General features: G+C 42.2%; 1 protein-coding gene across 1 annotated transcript in view; it reads right to left on the reverse strand.

The window, feature by feature from the left end:
• Positions 1-23,197, reverse strand: part of SEMA3A (semaphorin 3A) — a 177,644-nt gene extending 154,447 nt beyond the window's left edge. Inside the window, exon 1 of the mRNA XM_080392039.1 lies at positions 15,289-23,197. Within this exon, the coding sequence (XP_080248165.1) occupies positions 15,289-15,400 (112 nt within the window). The 5' untranslated portion in view covers positions 15,401-23,197. The remainder of the gene's footprint in view (positions 1-15,288) is intronic.
• Between the last annotated feature and the right edge of the window lie 1,213 nt (positions 23,198-24,410).

Raw genomic sequence — 24,410 nt, forward strand, 5'->3', positions numbered from 1 at the left:
TGTGAGAGAGCTTCTGGTCTCAGCAGGAAAAAGCAGGGGAAGGAGTTTTCCATGCTGTATTTACACCCCATGTACTCTGCCACTGGCCGGCAATTTTGTATAGATGTCTTGAACAGGATCAGAGACTTTCTTACAGTAAGTGGTCCTCTGTACATACAAATCTGTTGTATCTATGATAATATATAATGCAATTTCTACCTTTCAGCATCATCCTTGGCCAGCACTAGGGAAGAGTTAGGATACCTCTGTTTCAAGACATCACAGACGTACTCATGAGTTACTCTGTGCCTTGTCCTCTGATTGCTAACACAGTTTGTAACAGCTCCAATTAATAAAACTGATGCCCCTTAGAGCCTACTGAAGGACTTCACAGCAACTGCACCATAATCAGAAGTAGTGCAAATGTGTTTCCTATTGGATTTTACACCCCAAATGGTTTCCGCTCCTGTTTTTAATAGAAAACATTCTTTTTGCTTCCTTCTTTAAATGTACACCTATCATAAAATGTGAAAAACTTTATTGCCCCTCCACCCTCTACTGCATTTGAGACTTTCTGCATTTTCTTAACGTGTGACATAGGCCATAATAAATTTTAGGATAATAGAAGTGTCTGCACAAGTGGCTACATCTGAGTGGCTGCAATCCGAGATTCCTCTTGCTGTTTTGCAAAGAGCGCTGAGAGCCCATTGACAAGATGTCTGGGGTGAGAGAGCATGTGGCCCCACGCTCACTGTCCCACTTTGTCAGACTGATGTTTGAAAAGGAGCAGGGATTCCTTGCTCTCCTGCTAGCGCTAGAAGCTCTTTGGAGTGGCAGGAAAGCAGCTCTGGAGTCTCCTGCTGTGGGGGGTTCTCCTGGGCCCTCTCCAATGAGCTCATGTGAGAAGCAGGCAGTAGCGACTTTCACTCCAAGTGCCTGAAGCACTTTGAGTAATACTCCATTCATAAGTGTGTTTTTTTAATTTTTTTAATTTTTTTTAATTACTTTGAGTAATACTCCAGTAAGGGATGAAAGTTTCCACAATGCTGTGCCCTGATAGATACAGGAATGGTTACTGAAACAGAACAACTGCCTTACAGACCACCTGTTCCAACATTGCAGTATTATTTATCTATAATGTTACTGTGCTTGAATCAGTGGAACTGCTTCAAGGCTGAATTTGTGTCTAAATGTGGGCTCTGTGTTACATTCGCACAGATCGGCCTCTGCACACAAGGTTTTAATGGGAAGACCTGTAAATCGGTAAAATGGGAGAGGGCTTGGATAAGATATGACACTCCTTTGCTCAAAATCTCAGTTTAAACTTGCTTGGGAATTCAAAAAAATGTGACCAAATTTCATATTGACATAGAAAAGGACTTAAAGATCCACCTGCCTGAGCAAGGGTCTTTGGCAGTGACTTCAGCTGATGTTGTGTCCTACTGGGCACGAGAAGGCAACGCAGCACAGCAAGGCAAGGGATGCCCTTCTTGTGCCGGAGCACAGAGGAGCCATGGGGTAAGCAGGATCAGGAGGGATTGTTACTGAATAAGAACTTTCATTTGGGAGGAGAACAGTATTTCTTCCCACTATCTGGGCAAAGCTCAAAAATTTTAAGTGATTCTTACAATTGCTTCGTTTTATTGGTTTATTATTTTGTAAGTGATGAAGGACTTGTATAACCTCCCCAAAGGGCACTTCACGCCGCGAGTGCCATCTACGGTGAAATCATTCGGACTACTCATGTCAGTAGGAGTTTGTAAGATCAGTCCTTTTTTTTCATTTTTAACCTGGTAAATATCGGGACAAATCACAGTTCATTACGGGAACATCAGTGTGATTGAGCAAATCCCAGAGCCTTTAAATAACTGTCCTTTATACATTCAGGGAATGAAATTGCATTTAACTTTGTCTCCGAGTTCTTTTCAGCACAATGCATCCAGACCAAATGAGTGCACAGAAGCTTTTTGAGAAAGTGTGTGCTGTGAATGATTACAGGGGTGACACTAGCTATTCGCTGAGTTATGGAGCTTGAATGAAATGATGGTGTTTCAAGGTAAGTAGATAGAAGCCACAGGATGATATTGAGGGAAATAATATCAGTAACCTACAGCAACTGCCCACTGTTATCTCATGATTAAGGGGTAGGTACATAAGCCGTATCACCTCTGGAGGTGAAATTTACTTGGGAAATATTTTCTAGTCCTTGCACCTGCCTAATCACAGTTTCTGGAGCTGTTTCAGGCACAAATGGCTTAGTAAATCTTTCTCTCTCCATATACACACATGCCAATTCTATCTAAGCAGACACAAGGTACAATAAAACATAATAGAAACTTGTCTGGCTCAATGCTTATTAGGACTTCTCTTTTGCTCCGTGTTCCTCATTTTTCTACTGTTTACATTCGCTTTTCCGCCCTTTTGGATGCAGGAAGAAGTGTATCTTTTGAAGGATACATTCAGTTTTAAACATGCCGCCCTTCTACCTGTACTGAAGTAAAAGCACAGAGCAGAATAGCCAAATGCTGAGCAGTTTGTAGGGAAGATTAAAGTAATGATTATTTTGGGTGCCTCATGGGTCAGCTACTGACATAATTCAGAATAATACTCAAATCCTTTACATTTCTTCCAGTCCTATCACACTTGTCTGCCAGACTTTTAATGAAGGTCTACATCTGCTTAGATCTTGTGCTTTTTTTTTTCCTTTTCTTTTCTTTTCTTCCCCCCCTTTTTTTTTTTTTTAACAAAGGGGTGGGGGGTGGGGGGAGGGAGGAGCGAGGGCAGCTTTTTTACCTTCTCTTTTTTGAAATATTGAAAGAAGTAGAAAATGCATAGTAGTGGGAGACCTGATATTGCTTTTCAAGATTCATTTTCTCCCAAGTGGTCATTATTACAGCAGATCTCTTTAAGGCACGGGAGTTTCCATACCTGTGAATAGGTTAAAGTTTTATAGTGCTGCTTTTCACAGCACTTTGAAATGCAATTATCTTTGCCAGGAGCTAGCTAGAGAATTATTTACATATCTCCTTTCCTACCTCAGCTGACCATTCACATGCAAATAGGAGCTTTGACAGCTTCTCCACACATTTATGAAACCCAGTCATCTGTCCATTTTTCTGCTCAGAATGAAAGATATGACAATGCCTTAGAATAAAGCCCTGCCAGACTCTAGATTAGTTTCTTACTCTGTAATACTGGAAAAAAATAAAATAAAAATCCAGATTTCTTGGAGTGAAAAATAAAAGAACACAGTGAACGCACTTTGGTTGCAAAATAAGTATTGATTTCTTGGAGATCAGCTGGGGGTCAGAAGTTTTCCAAACTATCTGAAAGGCAGAGCTAACCTGAACTATTGCTTGTTCCTCCCTTGGTCACTCAGAACCCAACAAAACAATTCAGCCTCTCAAAACCCCTGGTTTACCGAGTAGGTTCAAGCCATTGCACTGTGGGGACAGCCATGTCATCAGGTGAGGAAAATGAATAGCAGACACTTAAGCTGGCCCTGCCTGTTTGAACCCCATGTTTGAAGAAACTTGGCTTGTACTGCTGAGCACAGTGGGTCCCAGCACGGTTCACCTCTGCACAGAACAGGTTCATGCTCTGGCCCTGCACATGTAAGCAATTGCCTCTTAAACCCTGGTGTCTGAGAGACCTGACTGAGTGGTTCAGCTCAGGACAATATTGTGCTTTCATGGTGATTATAAAAAAATCATTGCTACTCTACCCACTCACCAATCGTTTTGTTATTTTAAAGGAAAACTTAAGACCTGAAGTATGCTTTTCTGCTGTGGTTTCAGTGTCTTATAACCAAACACAAGTACACATTTCCTGGTTCAAAAAGGCTGTATTTCACCTTTTTGCATGTAAATTACATACTTTGATCACTTCCATGTGTCTGGCATAAGGTAAAATAGCTTCTATGCACGGTGAACCTACAGTGAAACAAAATTCAGCAGTTGTCATATTCCTACAAGCCCATAGAAGAAGTTTTTAAGAGAGCGGCAGTTATGAGAAATTACCTTAGAAAGGCTGTTTATGGTCTCAGCTATGGAAATTATGTTCAAAAACTAGGAGTTGTATTGCTTGGTCTTGTCCTTAGCCCCTTTGATGCAATGTTAATTAGCAGTATCAATGGTCTAAACATGCACTACTGCAGTCACAGTCATTTAACTAAGTTACACTTGATTTACACCAGAATAATTGATGATAGCTTAAAATTTCTAATATAGACTAATAATACACATGACACTTGATACTGCTGTCTTTGAAGACAAATGAAAATGTTTCTTTACTCCAGTAAAGAGAACCTTTTAAATTTGTCTCTGTTATTACCAGCCTCAAGAATTGGACTTTGCTCTTTTAGCACCAACAAAACTGTCAGAAAACTATGCAGCACGTGGTCAAGTAAGACACCGTAATCTAACAAGTCAAACTAAAAACTTCTGCCTGAAGTTCAAAGGTACACCGAAATCATTCAAAGCCTCGTATTTGTTCCGTATTTCTTAATTAATGGCATGAAACCCAGTACTTAATTATGGAAAAAGAATGTTATTCAAAACACCCATTACACCATGTAAGTGGCATGAGGAAGTATAAAAGGAAAGAAACAAAAAATTCCTTGAGTTAATTCACTGCAGGTAATATTTAAATGCTGCATTTAAGGTATGTGGATTATATGAACAACCAATTTTATTTTCACATAGGTCAGGCTGATGAAGGGAACAGGTGCTTTCCTTCTTATTTTAGGAATGAAGATGTGAATCTTACTGAGATGCACAATTCCACTCCTGACTTTATTATAGCAGTTTGTCCTCATTCCTGTGTTTGAACTAGGGCTGTCAAGTAACAGTGTGCCAGTGAGCGAGTCCCAGCCAACAGGCAGCTATAACTGATGGAGCTGACTACTGAGTATGGCACCAGGTGGCCAGGAATGGCTGCCCTCATCCTGTAGAAAGCTGGGAAGCATTTTGGGTATGGAAAGGCAGAAAACGGGCTATGTGCAGGAACAAATAGAAGTTTTGTGCCCCAGAATTTTTGGGAAGGAAAACACGTACACTTGTAGGGGCAGAGAAGTCTTAGAGACCAGTGCCCTGGTCAGCTATGTTCAGACTGGGTGGAAAAGGGAGGAAGTGCCCAAAGTGACATTTTTTGTTTTGTCTGATAAGCACAAAAGAAAAAGTACATTTTTTAACTCCCTATTGATTTAAATACATGATTATCGCTTAGGATTAGGAAAAAAGGGAAGGCTAGCTCAAACTCAGAGAAATAGCCCAGTGTTTTGCAAGCACTGACATACTTTGGTAGACAGTATTGCAAAGACTAAACACAAAGACTCTTCTTCCTCAGAGTCTTTGGTAATCACCTTCACAGTGTATTTAATGTGAAATAGAGGTGGATGCTCTAAAAACCACTGTGAAGGGTTCCTGTATAGAACCGTCTGGAATACCCAAACTGAACTATATTAGATATGCTTTCTGGACAATAGGCATGTGTTTCATGTCACAGGTGTATGGAGATGTCAATATAATTATTATAATCACTTGAAAGTACCTGTAAGGCCTTTGTATGTTGATCAAAAATAAGTTCTGACTGAACTTTGAATATACGCGTTAATGGGATTATTCTGAGAGTACGACATAACTTTGAATAGGCACAGCAAGTCTCTGACCTCGAGCAATTCCTCATGAGATCACTTAATACCACTTTACAGGTGAAGAAGCTGACACAGAAAAGTCATAGAATTAATGGGATTTCACATTTATGGTGTTTTCTTTGATTCCCATGACAGTACAGACTTCCCTGTGTGTCATCCACGATGGTGCTGGCTTTCTGTGAACCTCCAACCTCCATCTGGAGGTGAAGGTAAGAAAACTTTCCTAATTTGTGTGACTATTGTTCAGCAAAGCATGTGAGTTCCAGTGGGGGTTAAAAGAATGAAGAAAGACACAAAATTGTAAAAGAATGTCAGAAAAGGAAGACTACTACTCAGCAGATTACAGTTCCATCACAGAGGAGACATAAAATCTGAAAAAGTAAATTGGAAATTTTTGTTACTCTTGATCTCAGTACCCCAGGCTACAGACAAAACCAAAATTTTCAACATATAATATTACTTTGTTTCACAACACCCCTTGAAAAAGAGCTACAAGGGAAGTTCTTTCAAATTTAACAAGTTCCTAAACCTTTTTTTTTCACTTGAGATGAAATCTTGCTTGCTTGTTCGCTGGAGATCAGTGTTTACGGCTGGCGTACAAATGACCGAGGATACATGTTCACAACAGCAAGACGGAGGGAGGTTTACCATGCTGATAACCACACAGCCAACATCCTGCAAACACTGCTTCGCTGACGTCTAGGGCATTTCAGAGAAGTGCCAGCTGAAGCTCCTTCGACAATGTTATCATACCCTAACCTGTACATCTGAATTTGCAGCTGGTCTTGGTGGATGGACTCTGGCACATCTCGGAAGAGCAGCAACTGAGAAATCAAGTGATTTCTTAATGTTGCAATTTGCAGGTAGCTCAGGTATGTGTTTTTATTGTCTGCAAGGCCATCAGAGCAAGAAGCTTTGATACAGCCATTCATCTGCTGGAGTAGAAGGGAATACGAGAAAAAAAGTAACCTGCAGGATGCAGTATTCTTTCCTGGATTCCCAGACATTGATTCTGCTGTCCCTTCTGGCACAAGTGGAACTGGCACTTACCACATGGGCTCAGCAGAATGGAGACCTTGTGCAGGACCTACCACGTTGGCCTACAGATACTGTAGAGCAACACTCATCATCATCACTGCTATGACCCTTGCTGTGATCTGAGAGAAAGAGCTTCAGCAGCAGTCAGAACCCTTTCAGACTATACGTTCTTGCAAAAAAACAGTAAAGTTCCACTGGAAAAATCCATGAAGGAAATAAAAGTGATATTAATGCCCTGAAATCTCCACTTCACCTTAACAGACCCCACCCTATGCCCTGGCCAGACACAGGATCCGTGTCTAGCAAAGGAAGGCTATTGCCATTCCACACCAGTTGGTGATGAAAGCTGTACCCTGCACTCTCTGCAGCCCTTTTGGGTACTTGTGAGCTGTATTTATCGTCTGTTGCCTCTAGAAAAGGCCACCAACCCCTCCCCCTTGAAAGGCAGCTCTAAATCCTTTAAATTATCTCACAGAGCTTTTTTGTGTCCTTTTCTCACACAAGGCTGGAATTTCAAAAGGAGCCAAGAGGGGCCGTCAGAACCAACATGAGCCTTGCTTCATTAGAGTGGAGAGTAAAGAGCTTTCTTTTTCCTCCTTCCACAAGTTATTTGCTTTCGTCTAACTACTTCATTCCTCAGATTGTTCCCCACAAGATCCAACTTCGCACGAAAATATTTATAAGAGATGAGAATTTTATTTGACTGCTCTTCTAAAGTTTCTGCAACATCCAGCCAGAGAGATAAGCAGGCAGCCCAACAAATGTCAAACAACTTTAAAATATTAGAGGAATGGCAAAAACTTCTGACTTTACTGCATTCAGCTATCAAACAGCAAAGGATGTAAACTAGATGTGACACAAAGTAGACTAGTGCTCACACATTTCAGGGATTGCTGTAGATGTGTTTAGCTCAAGGGGAATCTGTAATCTCCAAAATGAGAAAGGAATCCCCCAAACCATAGGTCTATTTCAGATTTTTAGAAATGAACCTAAATTAGGTTTCATCCTGGTCTCACTATTGAAATCATTCTGCTGGAAAAGGGGACAGCCAGGGCTGAGGCACCTGTCCTCTGACATGCATGTATACATATGCATTTTTGATTGCAAACTATGCTATATAAAATCGAGTCTTGAAGACATTTTTCTTTGCAAGTGTGGAAACATTCAAAAAGTAGCTGAGCTGGTCAGGGGACAGCTTACTGAAAGCTCCGAATAATTAAGATATTAAATTAATAAAGCTCTACGGCCCCAGACAGTCACTTCCAGCAAGTGTCACTGGGTTCAGGATGAGCTTATTAAGGAGGAGAGACATGTGACATGTGAGATGTAAGTTAGATAACTGTTTTAAGAATATGAAGAATGTGACGGTACTGTCTGTTTCTCGCTACATCTGAAAGTGATGCAAATTTAGATGGAGTCACAGGTGACCTCAGGATCACAGGTACTGAGAGCAAACATAAGTTTAATCAGTTGGATTTCTACACAAGTTTAAATATTCATTTAAGCAGAGAGCATTTCTTAAATCAGGATGCTTTAGATCAGTATACAGCCCAAGTTCTTCCGTAGCATTCTATTGGCACCTTCTTTTGATACCTCCTCAGAAAGAAAGAATCTAAATGAATGAACATGGAGCTTAATTCCTTTTACAGTCACTGAAAAGCGATGAGCACCCTTAAAGTCTCATTCTGTCTGCCTAACCCAAGATTAGCTCTCTGGAGGTACCTCTCCATCCACTGACAGTGAAAAGCCCAGTGTGGCTGGCTGTGTCTGTCAAAGAAAGGCACCAGAGAGAACCTCCTGTGGTGCAGGAGGAAGGCTACAGTGCCCTCAAGTCCTCTGATGCTCTCAACAGCTGTGGCCATCCTTTTCCGTCTTGTACATCGGGGCACTATCCCATTTGGAAAAAAAACAGGAAAAGCCAAGTAAATGTACTATCCCTACAGTTATTCTCACCATCCACAGCTGTTACTGAAAGAGAGCAGCTAACCTATATGAAGGCTGTATGTGGGAGGACCGTGAACTTGCAGACATTCCTGAAGGGAGCTTTAATCCTGCAAGGGAAGGAATTCGCTGAATCGCCCACCAGCACCAGCACAGCACCGGCAGCAACTTTCACATGTAACCTTAATTAACAAGAGCACCAGGACAAGCTACAGACCTTCCATTTCAAAATTTGACATTGAGCTCCCAGGGTCCACCCCACACATTTGCTTAAAAATAAGCACGTGGGAGACTGAAGACAATTGCACCCTTTTGAGCTTTCAAACAACTGGAAAATGTCACAACCAGTGACACAACTTAGAAGGGTTTGGTTTCTTCTCAGTCACTGAGGCGTTGCCTCAAGCGAAGATGTGATTTTGCTTCACATCGAACTAGGGTCCAGCCGGGCTCCAGCTGACGTAGAAAATGTTCAAAATACTGGAGCACCTTTATATTGCTTGTGCTTCTATTGCAATGTTCCAGGTACACACATGCAGGAAAAAGCCTGTGGGCCAGAGGAAGTAAATAAAAAAGATGTTTCTCAGTTGTAGGCATTAAAGACCGTATGCAGAACCAGTGATTAGGTAAACCAAAACCATATTAAAAGGATCAGCGTATAGCACTGCCTCGAATAAAAAACAAAAAAAAACACTTCCAAGAAAAAAAAATAGTTAAAAATACAAATCATTTAGCAGTTTTTTCTCAGGTGGAACTCCACGTAAATGCTTTCTATACTTACAGAGGCACATGCAGGAGAGATTACCATAAATAACCTGTTTACATTGTAGCAACTGCAAAGACTGGGTTTCTTATTTTAAATATTGTTTTGATAAACCTTACGGAATAAATCACACCTGAATAAACCCTACGAAAACAAATAGGTACTTCAGTCCTGATCCAGAAACTTCAAGCATAGGAGTAAAAGTCAAGGCAGGCTTGACACATCAGTAGATCCATTGAGTTCAGTGGAACTATGGATGGTTAAATTCCTCACTAGGGGAGGGTTTTAAGGATGCTGTAACAAACACTAAAAGTGTGTGTGCTGCACACCTTGTCCACAGCAAAGGAGTTTCCATTGCCGTAAATACGGCACCTTCCCTGGATAATTCCATCATTTGCAAACCGTATAGCACAAATAATTATAGAGATCTCCAGCTCCTCAGAAAAGGGAGGCTCTGTAATTCAGAAACCACTTTTTCCACTGGAATTAAATGGGAAAGTTGGAAACACAAAACGAGAATGCTGTGCTAGGTTTTCACCCTCCTTGTTCCAATTACATTGCCTGTCTCAGGCCCTAATTAGCTAGCAGAAAATCTCCCTATATAGGCAAGATCTGAGCTTAGGCACTTCCTTCATCAGCTTCTCCCTCCTGCCAGCCTGTGGGGCACATCAGAAGCAGGCAGGGTAACTCTCCCACTGCCCCTGAGAGTCCCCAGGTCTCCTGAAGACCCCACTCCACTGACACGAGAAAAAAACCCACACAGCTCTTCTTCTGAAGAGCTTGCCACGCTGGGCAAAAGAAGGCTGAGGATGCTGCGGCAGCATCTGACATCCTCACCGCCTCTGCGGTGGGCTTGGGGAGCGCTGGAGCCATGCAGAAATGCTGCCAGGAACCGTGGAAGCTGAAGAGTGCTACAAACCTGCACCTAGATAGTGAACCTCACTCATGTGCCTGTCTTCACAGTCTTCTCCCCAAGCCTGGGCTGCCCTTCTCTTTTCGGGCACGTTAAGGAGGCTCTTTCCTCAGACAGTGCTCTTTACAAGATAGCTCAAGCAAAAGTTTTTTTTAGGCAGATACCTTGAAATCTGAGACAAACTCTAGTACTGGTCCTAACTCATGGGAGACAGGCTTCCTTGCTAATATTTCTCTCCCCGTTTCCTTCTCCCACTCTGTCCTGCTTTCCCAATGTTTGCGGAGGTTTTGAGCCACAAGTTATAGAGTTTGATGGAAAGGAAAAACCACAACCAAACCCACCAGCAGGTCATCAACTACAACCAGACCAGGTCGACAAACTACAAACCAGCTATTATATTTACACTAGCATATGTACAGTGCGGTGTCATTCCTCCCTCGCCATGGCACGTTGGATGGATGGGAACAGACAGTTTTGCCATTGCTTTCACAAAAGCCAGGATTTCAGCTGTATGAAAATCCACCCTATAAAATTGTAAATCAACTGCACATCAAGGATGGAACAGTTCTCACTATGACTGCAACTTTAAACAAGATCCTTATTTTTAATATGGCTTGAGTCAGAGCCAGGGAGCAGTAGAGCTAAATCTGTGCACAGTGCCTTTCCAGTTACTTATTCTCCAGTAATATGTATCCAATTGAGCAACAATAACAAAGGAGAACCACACATGTACTCTTACAAAACATACTTACAGCATTTAGTAATTTTCAATAGACAAATAGGACGCGACAGATGGATTTGAGAAAGCTGGGTTCACAAGATTTACTCATGTGGAGACAAAAATTGGGGCTGCCTCAGGAAAAATCTGTAAATCAAGGAATCATTAATGGAAACTCTCTTTCTTTGGGTTTATATGTTTATATTTAAAGGTCACTGTCGCTGGTTCCATCTCTCTTTGTGCCGTTACCTCCCCATACAGAGGACAGCAAAAAAAAAATAGGAAACAATAAACGATACAAGAAATCCATCTGGAGTTAAGGCTATATTTATTGTTTTAAACTTTGCACACTCAACTTGATCACCATCTTTCTGAGAACTCTGTGCTCAAAAGAAGTTTCCTGAACTGAATCTGTGACCCAGTGACACAATACAGAGACTTACAACTGACACTGAAGCCAATGAGATGAAAAAAACACAACCCCAACAACAACAAAAAAAAACCAACAAACAGCAAACCCTCCTACATTCTTTAAGGAATGATTCCTTTACTTTTGACATACTCTACAATAAGGACACAGAGTCTTTGAAGGACAGAAAAAGAGGAGCTCGGAGGTTGAAGGGCTCAGCTGAGCTCTCAGTTTTATAGCTGGTTTTATCACATTTAGGCTAGGATCCAGAACTTGCTGACTGCAATGAACTTTGGATCAGGCCTTTAATTATATTAATTCCCTTTGAGTGAAATAAGGAGATAACTATCACTTGTGCAAAACCTTTGCAAGCCATGCACTAAGATGAAAATGCTTGGAAACTTTAAAACGTACAGAGCAAAACCCTGATGCTACCCAACAGGAGTTTCACCACAGATTTCAGCTGGACAAGGATTTCCCTAGTGCTCTCCTCGAATTTCCTTCCTTTAATATGCCACCAAAATCAAGGTGATATAAACCAAATAACCAGAACTCTGTTTTACAATAAACAGAAAGAACCTTTTCAGACCGCAGATGTGGCCTTAATATATGCATTTGTACACTTTCTCTTCCTCTTCCTATCCGTAACATGCCCCGCAGGATGCTTCTCATCTTCTGCCGGGCTGAGTGACAAGAAGTTAAGAGGAAGCAAGAATAGGAGCTCACCGTAACTTCTGTCCAGCAACCTGGGAAATGGCAGAGCTAAATACTGGACCTTTGAAAACAAGTGACCATAGGAAATCAAGGTTGGCAGGGATTTAACCCTTCATGACTCATTTTGCTAACTTTTAAAGCAAATGCCCCAGCTTTTTAACCATGTTTGACATCTAATTAGTCAAGCAAAACAAGAAGTTAAAACACATCCTTGCCTTTCTTTTGAAATAAAGCACCGACAATCAGCTGCAAGGTATTTGTTTAGGCAAAAAACAAGCATGCATGTTAAAAGAAAACACAAGGACAGTCACTGAAAAGAGAAGTCACTTGGATCACTCTTTTTCAACCTGCCTTTTTTTTTTTCCTGCCTCAATATCACAAGTTTATTTTGCTCACCCACAGCTCTTCATGGAGAGGCAGAATGGATAGCTTCTTTTCCTAAGTGCAAGCAGTTTGAACAGAGATGAATCACACAGTCATATAGCAGTGAGATATACCCCGAGAGACACCTATTAGCCTGTAAGGTATTCAGTCAGTACCTAAAAGCCATATTTTCAATACCTGCAGCTCTTTAGGCTGTTCCTACGCAAGGTGTTAACATTGAACTGGGCAGAGAATACTGTGGCTGGAAGCAAAATTTGTCTGGAAAAGCACCAGCTGATAAGGCTTAGTTTTCCCTGAGTAGTAATGGTATCCCCATACTTAGGGATCAACGCAGCAGCACAGCAGCACGCTCCTCTTGACCTGGCCAAGCATTTACACCGGTACTTAACACGGAGCACGTGAGTAGCCTGAGCTGATTTGTAGGGTTACACGCATTTTAAATCAAATATATGAATCAAAGGCCAGAGTGTAAACTCCTGTAGCTCTTCAGTCTTTCACTTGCTTTGAATTAACTCTGCATTTACTTTCTCTGATAGGTAGAAAACAGGGTTGCTCAGCATTTGAACTCATTTTCTTTTTACACCCATTTACCATCACAGAAAACAGTTTCAATGTTCCTTTCAGTTTCCTGCTTTGCTCATATAGGACTGAGGGTATATCAAAATTTGATGCCTGATTTATTTAAAAAATGAAAATGAGACTCTTTCTCCCAGCAAGAGCAGAACTGGAATACAACCAATCAGCAGAGTAGCAAAATGTTGCTAAACTGCACATGGATACAGTACCAGCCGGGTGAAAAAAAGAAAACAGTAAAAAACCCAAAAAACCAAAAATAAAACAACAAAAAAACTAACAACAAATAAAACAAACAAAACAAACCACCATCAGTCAGATCTGATGACCATTTGAAATTAGTTTCTGTGCATTTAGTAGGCATGAGCGGGGGTAGCAGACTTTAGCCGGGGCAGCAGACTTGAGCCATCAATAAACTTTAAAAGGGTGAAATAAATAAATAATTAATTAGCCCTTAAAACCCTTTACAGGATATTTTTATAGCATTTATGCTTCTATATACTAATCTGAGTTTCAGTACAACTGTAAAAGTTTGGAAGCAATTAAGAGTTTTATAATTATTTTTCTGACATGACGCGTAGTTATGGTAGAAGCTTTCTTCAGACTCCATTACCCAAAATAATTAATTTTGTGTTAAATACAAGTGTTTTTTCTTATGAAAACCAAGTTAACAGATTCTCAAGCCCTCACACTTCTTTTTACACATACCAAGTGTAAATACACACAAATATGCATACATGTGTTCTTTAATAAAAACCTGCACATGCATTTATTTCATACAGTGCATCCAAGTTTTGCAGGTGTTTGATTATTTTTTTTTATCATCTGGAGTGCAGAAATTACGTCTGCCTCATATCAGACAGGACTTTCCCCCTCTCATTTGCAGCACAAGAAAGATGAAATTAATTGGAAAATGTATTTCTACTGGCAAGAGATGCACTGACACTCTCCTGTAAACTGAGACTGACATCTATGACCAGGCATGCACACACATGTTCTCTTTTTTCCCACTGTAGCAGCAGTGCGTTACTTTTCCTCCCTGCTTTCAGAACCGTGGCTGCTCCTGCTGCCAGCCTTCAGTGACCCGAGCGTGATGAGGAGGCAGCTCCTCGGAGACAGGCACGTCCGCAGGGATGCACAGACCTCCCTTTTGGAAACCATACCCTACAGTTCTCAACGCCTTCAACTTCTTTCCCAGTTGCACATTCTCCAGATTGGGCGAATGCTTCTGAAAATGTACTTAAGAGAGGAACCACGCCGAGCAGGAGCCTGCCTGCTCCAGAGCCCTCCTCTAAAGCAGGCAGCCTTATACAAAAGTTAATTACTGGCAATTGCAGCCCGAGTGGCATTACACAATGTCAAACGTAAAGGCAACCTCGCAGCTCTTCCCCTTCAGTTACACCTTCCCTGTGATGGCTAAAGAAGCGCATCAGATCGCAGGGAAAATAATCCCAGCTCGGAGAAATGGCACCGCATTTAACATCCATAGGCGATGGTTCCTGTGCCTCGCAGTCCTTGCCTCCTTTTCTGGACTGATCTGTTCCTTTCAGTTTATAGTTTCTTGGCAAAGCCACCATCTACTGCTTATGTTCGGCATCTGATTGTCAGATTTGTACAGCCTGAATATTCATGACTCGAACGTTAACCACTTCGTGCCTCAACTAGGGGGAAAAAATATATACACACATATATATATATAAATATATATATATATAAAAATCTGCGCCTATTCCGTGCCTTTTGAAGCGGAGCGGGTACGGTGGCTGCACTAACACGCCCGGCACGGGGGAGATTTGCTGGGTGGCCAAAGACACCTTATGTTAAAAAAAAACCAAAAAAACCAAAAAAAAAAACCAAAAGAGTAAAGTCCGCAGAAATAGCGCAGCAGCCTGGACACCCCTGTTCCCGCACGGCTCAGCACGATCCCGAGCCCTGGGCTGCAACCGCAACTAACTCCTCTTTGTCTGTGCGCTGCCGGGCACCGCCGCCGCTCGGAGCGGCTGCCGGGGAGCTTCGCTGGGGGTTCGCCTCTGTTCTACTTTGGGTTTGGTTCCCCCCCCTCCCCCCCGAAATGTCTCCCGATGCCAGGTCCCCCCTCTGGAAGGTAAGGAGAAGCAGGGAGGAAGGTGGCGCGGGGAGAGAGCGGCGGGGCAAGGAGGGGAGGTTTGGAGGAAACCGGAGAATCGGAGAGAACAACAGGACTTACCTTTGTGGGATAATTTGAGCCTCGGCACGTTATTCTTCACATGCTGGCAGTTCACTCTTCCCGCTAGTAATACTCCCAAGGAAAGCAAGGCAATCCCCCTGAGCCAGCCCATGCTGCAGCAGCCACCGGAGGGTCCCTGCGAGCCGCAGCCGTGGCGCTCCCCGTCCTGCCGGGCGCTGCCGGGGAACTTCAGGCAACCTGGGGAGCGGAGGTAACAGGTGATGGGGGTGGGCTCCGCTCCGCGCCCCGCCGCGCCCCGCCGCCGCCAGCCGCCCCGGCCCCCCGCCTCGCCGCCGCCGGGGCAACTTCAAGCCCCTCTCACGCACACGCCGCCGGCCGGAAAAGGAGGCAGCCCCCGGGCGGCGGGGGGGGGCGGCATGATGCGGGCCGGGGGCAGGGGCCGGGGCCGGCGCCGGGGCTGGCCGGTGCCCCGCTCCCCGCTCGGCGGGCGGGTCCCGGGGGGGGGCGGCGGGGGCGGGCGCGGCGCGGCCCCGCGCTGCCCGCGCACATGGAGGCGCGGGGGGCACCGGCTCTGCCCGCGCTCCCGGGAGCGGCTGACAATGGGAGCGCAGGGAAGCTCGGCACCCCCCACCCCCCCTTCCCCTGCTGTCACACCACACACGAAAAAAAAAAAAAAGAAAACCAACCAAACAAAAATATATGAACAACTGAAAAAGGGGGGGGGGGGGGGGGAGGAAAAAAAAAAGGTGAAAAAAAGAAGGAAAAAAAAGGAAAAACAAAGGCAAAAAAATAAGAAGAAAAAAAAAAGAGGAAGGAAAAAAAAAAAAAGAGGAAGAAAAAAAAAGAAACGCATCGCAGCAGAGATTAGAGAGAATATGACCTCCACCCAGCTTGGGAAAGGCACGGAGCGAGGGATTGTCACGAGCTATTTCATGTCACTGTCCGAGTTGTGGGGTTTGTTGGTTTTTGTTTTTTTTTTTTGTAAAAAAACCCCACTATTATTTATTTATTTATTTATTTATGTATTTCATCTCACAGCCGCCCCCCCTTTCAAAACAACAACAGCACAACACCGCCCACAACGCTGCTACCCACGTAAATAACATCTGCCCATAACGTAATATTCCTCGGGTTGTTCCCAGTTAAAAAACAAGTAACAAACTCTTCCATCAGCGTAACTTTACCGCTGAAGCTTTTAAAGCCTTGTTAGGGAAGGTTGCGCTAACCCTCCCGCCCTCCCCACCTCCTGTGCTGCTCCAGCTTGGCAAAAGACATTCCTAGTAAAGCCCACTTCAGCCATCAGTTCAAGACATGTACAGGTCTAGAGGGGCTTATAAATTACACTGGAGTATTCCCTGAAGTGGTCTTCTAAGTTAAAATGCTCCAAACCTTCCCATTTCTAATACTGCATGATGATAACAATAATCGTCTTAGATTTTTATGCCAAGAAACTAGATAATGGCTTTTGTTTGTTTGTTTAAACAAAAGGAGATGCAAAATCCCCAGAGGTCTTCTAAATGTTAAGGAGTTGTAAATACAAACACACAAGCAAACTGCAGCTCTCCCCTCCCACATGGCTGAACAGCCCCCTTCCAGTGAGTGATGGTTTATTAAATTTTCCGTGCTGTGCTGAATATCAATATAATGTGCATTTTGGAAGCCAATGTCAAATATATGTGCCCTGCATGACGTTCCTAACGTAGGATTGACAGAGAAGCTGGCAATCAACGTTTACAAAACGTTGGCATCCTCAAAGAAGTGTGATGACTCCTTTTTATTTTGTTCTGTACTTTTCTGGGGGAAAAAAAAGTGTATTTCAGTGAGATCTCTTCCTTCCTTTTATCATTGTTTAGTGCAGGTTAAAAACCTGTTGTCCGCTCCTGCCAAGGGCAACCACACTACGCTCCCCATTTTATAGAAGGCAACATCTCCTTTCTGCACTCAGACCTACCTACTAAACCAGCATTTAGGAAACAGTCTTAACTTTGCAGCTGAAGTTCATAGTTGAAAATGCGGGTGTCAGTGTGGTTCTAATTAAAATGTAAAGACTCGCGCAGAACAAGGCTTGCTGCTATGGCAAAGCAAGGGCTAAAATTCTGTCACTGCTGCTTTCATTGCTTAATATTCACATGCCAGTGGAAAAGAAGGGGCTTTTCCCCTCTCCTCTTTAACAAAGTCTTCTGCTTCCTGAGCTTAATTCATTAATCCCGTGGCATTGTATCTGCCAGATTCAGCAATTCTATTGATCAGTAGCGTTGTTAAGAAAATAAAAAAATAATGTTGATTTTGGTCATTCCCACACTTGTTATCCTGCGCATTTTCATGCTCCAGGCAGTGGATTAGAGCTCCAAAATGACAAGAGACGCCTGTCTGTTTTCCATGGATTACTTGCTACAGACATTCACTCTGCAAAGGAATTCATGTCACTTTGAGATTATTTGGAGAATTGGCCTAAATGAATTATCCTTTTGTATCCAGGAAACAATTAGAAACAAAACACAAAAGATGCACCATATTCAGGACTTTATAAAGCACATCATTCTACAATGATGTTGTTACACTCAATTTACTTCTGGTTACATAAAGGAGGCACAAGTACTTTTTTTTTTTTCTTTTCTTTTCTTATAAGGTAATGAGAGTACGAAGCTAAAATCCTAGCTTTCTCATGTTGAACAAAAGTGTAACACTCCAGACTATTTTACAGCAACCAAAAAACCCCAAATCATCATCCCCAGTCAACATATATTGCCAGAAAACATGCGGATTAGGTACACTGAGTAGCAATTTATCAAAGACTGCATCCAGGAGAGAAAGAACAGCATCATTTTAGCAGAGATGAGAGATACTTTTTGCATCCTTCATGTGACAGACCACTCACGTGTTGCCCTCCTCTGTGGGATGTGCCCATCTAAAGACACAGAGAAGGGTAAAAACTGATCCTGTGGGTTGTCCTCCTGCTATTTAGCTCTAAGTAGTGCTAATCAGCTAGTCAGGAGAGCATATGCTGCACCCCCTTATAAGGAGAGGGGCAATGGCAGCACTTCAGTAGTGCTTGAAGAGGCTTTATAGCTCAAAGACACCCATTGCCATATGGTGCTTCTGCCAAGGCGAAACTGGGCTCCGCTTGGAAGGAATGATTTGGCCAATGCTGTGACGGCAAGTGCCAGAAACGTCAACTCTGGGAATTCAGGGTGGGCAACAACTCACTTTCAAATAACAATCTATTCACCTTTTTTTTCCTTTGGTCTTTTGACAGTGATCTAGCTGCTGAGTTTAGAGAGAAGGAAAAAGTAGAGTCCAAACTCTCCCCAGTTCTTCAAACAATACCCTTCCCCCCTGAAGAAGACCACAGTTATTAGCTTAATTAATCATTCCATTGTTGCTCAGCAAGTTCAAAAGGAGTAACAGTTCTGCATCATTTCCCACATTTGTTGCAGATTTTATTTTTATTTTCTGTAATGGCATTTATATGACATTCTATACAGTGTTTTACGTCTCAAAGCCCAGATAGGCACTTATGGGCTCTGCATAACATTTCTGGTCCCACTCTGTGTGGCGTTCTGGTTTGGAGTTTTTTATACCACCTTTCAATATGTGCAGCAGCTTCACGTTGATAGATTCTACAAAAAATTATATTTGGATGTGTCTGGGCTTTCTTTCACTTGTTGACCATGCATGCAGAATACTCTTTCAGTCACAAGTTGGCATAATTTGGTGCTTCTTGTTACTCAGAAATAGTATTGCTTGAGTCGTGATTATTTCAAACCTTCTTGTGCTGCTGTGATTTTTACACTTAGAAGCTCCTGAAAGCCTAACTGCTCTAAGACAGTCTTTCATGTGATTTAAACACCTACTTGGTTTTCAGAATAATTTCCTGTGTTTTAGATGAGTCATTACTTGTTTATATTGATGTGATCAGGTCCTTCTCAGAAATACGCAGGAATTACCAGGGTCCATTTTTGTTATGCAGTACTAATCCAGTAATTCTTGATGGAAAGTTTTCATGGGTTGAGTGTGCAATTTCTGTTTAAAATCAGAGAAGAAAAAAACAAAACAAAACAAAAACAACCTACAAAAAAACGCACCCAACACTCTCAGTCTGTAACTGATTGCTAAAAACCTCCCGAGGGAACATACTCCTGTAGGAAATGTGAAATCTTAACTCGGATACCCTCCCTGATATTTTCTTCCTTAGCAGGTGAATTGCTTGATAAGCAGAATATTTACAATTCTGTAAAGGGTCCCTTCTAAATTGCTCCAGTTGTATATATAACGATACTTGTAACATGCCTTAGAAAAAACGAATAATTATTGGCTCAAAAGGCAGCTCAGTCTAAAGCCCAATTATGCATTTGTTGTGTGATGTGTGAGGATGCAGTTTCACAACGTATTTACTTCAGGAGCAAAATCCCATTTAAGAATATCCAGACGTCATCTCCCACATGTTGCTTTTATGTTGTGAACCACCACAGTCTCGTCTGGGACACTACAGATTTTCGTGGGGACTTACTAGAAACATGGTGAAAAAGAATGCTAGAAAATAATCCTTGTGCGTATATGATGGGGGGTGGGTGTGTGGGTGTGTGTGCGTGCGGGCGTGCGTGTGTAGATGCAGTGCATGCACCAGCTAATGGAGAGGGAAGAATTGGGAACTGGTGTTGTCGCCTCACTTCTGAAGGCCTCTACCTCTAGGTTCAAGTCCTTTGCCTATATCAGACAAGAATCTAAACCTGGAATCTACTTGACACAGAGCTTAATGCTGACATAGTTGTTCTCTTTTCCTTATGGAAGGAGAAAAAAAAAAGGGGGGGGTGGGTGGAGAAAGAAGCCTATGAAAGGCCTATACAATGAAGAAAAATGCTTTTGATATCCAGACTTGCTGAACTGGATATCAGCTGTTGTTTTTACAGTGTTGATGGTTATCACATTAGCTCAGGAGTTATAAATAGATGCTTCCACCTGGATTTTAAAGGACCTAGAATTCTGTGGAGTGCCACTCTTTAAGTTCTGAAGCAATCACAGAGCAAAGTTACTTAAAAATGCATCAGCAAAAAGGGAACTGAAGGTATAGAGTTTAACATTTTATCAAAATGGAGTTGCCAAAATTGCAGGCTTGCATCTAGATCTGGAAATATTCTTGCTGTTGGAAGTCTAGACATGTCTTTCCCCAGCGCTCCCTTGGGCTACGTTGCATTTGGTAGCCTTATTCAAATCTCCTGAATCTACATAAATCCATAACATTTCTTATTATTGCATGTGATCAGGTTGCTAACCACACCAGTTAGTATCTGTGTTCTCTCAGTAACACCGCATCTTACCATCTTGTCACAATCAACTTTTCCTTCATTTCTCAGGACTAATGAGACTGTACTCTATGTGATTCTCGTACTTTTGGCAGCATAATGGGATCTGTATCAGTATGATGTGTTTTATTCACAATGCTTTCAGGTCTATTAAACACCTCATCAAATTCTTCAAAAATATTCTTTGCATCCTGTTCTGTAGACAGGTTATATGCCTGTCTGAACAGCAGCATTTCAGATTGCTCTTCAGAACTAAGCAAACCTTTCGCATTCCCTTGGCCCCTGCCGCCTGATGTCCATCTTGTACGCAAATGTAGGGCAACTGTGATACCCAGGGCCATGTTAAGAAACCCACCTTAATAGCTCAGTTCCAGGCATGTGACATTAATAAGAGTCACAAAAAGCTCCTGGTATGGGTCAGTAGCTTCTCTTTCCAATGGATTAGCTCTGGGGTATTCATTCAAATTGAACAAAACTTCCAAGTCTATTAACTTCCCAGTACAGAGACTTCCGTCCCTCTGATTGCTTATGTTTATTGGCTGTTGGACCTTCATTGAGGAAATACTGGCAAGGACATATGTTTTTTTACAGGAGATGAGGGAAATGCAAAGAAATATTTGATGTTCTAATTCTTCAGAGAAAAGCCAATTTAAGAAAAATGGGAAAACAGAGCAACAGCAGCCATGAAACTTGTGGCTCCTTAAATCCTGCTCCAGGCCTGATGTTTTGAACTTTTTTGAGGGAAGCCTAATCAAGCCAGAAGGTCTCCTCCCAAATGACCCGCTGCAGAATGACTTGCTTCTCTACCCCCACATTTAATGGCTGGTGGATCTCTGAAAAGATAGATGAGAAACGAGTGCTGTCCTTTTCCCTGCTGCTGGCTGAAGAGGCAACTTGCAAGGTGTATCACACCCAAATTCATTACAGATTCAGTTACTTTGGCATTTGAATCCTATTTCGGCTCTTATCACCCACATTTTTTCAAAATTGGAACAACTGACAATACATGAGATATTTTCCTGCACAAAACCCTGCTACAACTCAGAAAAATATGACATAGATCACTACCAAAATACGGTTTTCTGGATTTCCTACTTGTCTTTGAAAGTCCCCTTATGTTCTGATTTGCATCTTTAGACCCCCGTACACCTTTCGAGGTCTGATCCTAAAGGATTCAGTCAGGGCCACACACTAAGACGTTAACAGGACAAGAAATTGATCCTGTGTTTCTCACGTACTACGCCAACAGTCACATCCTTACCTCTTCATTTGTCATAGTATGCAAGCCATTCCTGTCAGCCCTAAAGTCACTCCTTATCACTCCGTATACAGAAAATCTCCAGTTCTATCGTATCTGGGATCCATCATGGCCAGCCTTTTGGCCCTATGTAATTTTGCTTAGCAACCTTTACTGCCAACTGTCAAAGGCTTGAAAGACACAACACTATCTTGTGTGCCACCCATTCATCACAGGCTTTTAAATAGTCCAGGTGAATTGTGGCAAACCACAAACTGAAAGCATACGCAACATCTGCTATGATCATTGTTCTTTTCTGGACCTTTCTTCTTCTCTCTCTGTTGTTTTGTGGTGGGTTTTTTTCTATTTTTTTTCCCTTCTTGTGCTGAGTGGTTCATTAGTATATGACAAAGATATAAGGCCAACAAAACCATAACCACTGGCTGTCACCTTCATACATCTGCCCTATTTGACTTCCTAGACTGGAAAACTTAATGAGGGTGGGTTTTTTTCATAGATAAATCACAAGTCTGATTCTGTTGAACAGAGTGTGTAGGTGCAAATCGTCTCTGGAAGATCAAACAATATCACACAAAATGTAGGGGCTAAGGAGTCAGTTTATGGCTTCTGATGCCAGAGCTGATAGCTATTTAATCACTGCTCAGATAGTCTGTGAGGATAGTGGGTAAACTGTGATAGCTTAGGAAAACTTGGTTGAACTTTCAATAATTTGACCTCTGTGAATGCTTTTAGAGTCAGCAATATGTAGAAGTGTGTGCTAGGAAGGTGGGGGGGAGCAGAATTCAAAGAAAAACAATCTCTAAGAAAGCATTAAACTAACTCTCTCTTTCCCTCTCTGAATCCCCAGTGAATAGGGATTTCAGCAAGGGAGAGGAACTTTATCCCTCCTCTGGACTGAATTTGTAACTCTTTCAGAAAAGCTTTCCACTACATTATTTCCCTATTTGTTTCTCTGACATCAGAGTTCATGATATTTCAGACAGGTAAATACAGACACAGGAAAGAAAGATCCCTTCTGTCTTCCAAACTGTTGAAATCCACAACAAAGTTAGGATGGAGCTGAACCAGTCAGTCACATAAATCTTATCTGTGGAAATTCAACCTGAGGTTGAACACATGCACACACATATACCATTAGAGCAATTCTCCAGGAAAATAACTGAAGACCCAGCTCGTTTTCTGCTTCTCAGGCATTCTAGAAATACTTCAAATACTTTGCTACTTTGCAATTTGTATGTTCATACAGAAAGCATAGCTACAAAGAGCATCGGGTAATAAAACACACATCCCTGGCTCTATAACAAGTTTTTTCCACCAGCACCTGGGCTTGGTGAAAGTGCTGTCAGACCTAAGTCTGAACAGTTGCAATCCATCTTCCCTCTTTTCTCTCCCAGCAGGGTATGAAGGTGCAGTTGCAGTGCTCAGAGCTCCCTGGAGCAGCTCACCCAGGGACTGAGGACTAATGACAGTAGTAAAGGTGGCAAAAGTGGTAAAGGAAGCATATGGCCAGATGTCGGGGGGGAACGCTGCACCACTGACACCCTGTTGGAGAGCATCTGATAATGGAGATCTGCTGGCACTGCACAACATCCTCCTGCCCTCGCAGAGCCTGCCTCCTGCCCTGCGCCTTGGAACAAGGAAAGACAGCAGTGCTGGTGCTGCCAACAAATGTTGTCCAAGACAATAGAAATTCTGAATTCTGGACCAGAATTAGCTACTTAGCAACACCTTAGTGACTTCTATTCAGACTAGGAAGGAAAAAATTGATATACTAATAAGCCAGGTATTCTGTGCAAAATAGCTTAATTGAAGCATATTTTATGTCATACAAAACAGCCATGGAAAAAGGCCGGACTCATACAGGCACACGATGTATCTCTATATAAATACACATAGAGACAATACATGTTGTATATTCATAATGTAACATAAAATTAACATAATGAGCATCCTCATTTTCCCTGAAATTTTACAATATCTTACAGATGAACCGCTCAGGTTTGATTTTTGGGTTTTTGTTTTGTTTTTTCCGGTTTGTTTTTGTTTGTTTGTTTTGCTGTTTTTTTCTTTCTGTTTAAAGCTTGTATGCATCATGTACCGATTTCATGAATCTCTGAGTCAATTTCCAGACTATTTCTTAAAGCTTTACATAATAACATTATAAACTATAAATATATGTCTCTGAAGGTTGCTTTTCTTCTTTCCCCCTCCCCCATGTTTATCTTTACCTTCAAGTGAAACAGAACAAGAATATGTTCTTAAAGACAAAAATTCCATTGTTTATACTGATCAGCACAGACTAGGCAGTGAAGGGGAAAAAACAAGGCATCTGCTGAATACAAATGAAGACAGCAGGTTGATGTGTGAGTACGTAGGTTCTGAAGCTCCTTGTCATTTGCTTTTAGTGGCTGTAACCTCACTCTCCTTCCCCACACCCTGCCCGCCATGGGAGAGTTACAGCAAAGAAAGTGACTTTGGGAAGGCGACTGTAGGTGAAAGTGCAAAAGCTGATGCACACAAGCTCAGTCTTTGCCCATTTGGAGCAGTGTTCCCTCTCAGACCTCTCAGTTTACCAGTGACAATTTTGTTCCAAACAGTCC

The sequence above is a fragment of the Falco punctatus genome (genome assembly GCF_963210335.1).
Source record: "Falco punctatus genome assembly, chromosome: 6".
Lineage (NCBI taxonomy): Eukaryota > Metazoa > Chordata > Aves > Falconiformes > Falconidae > Falco > Falco punctatus.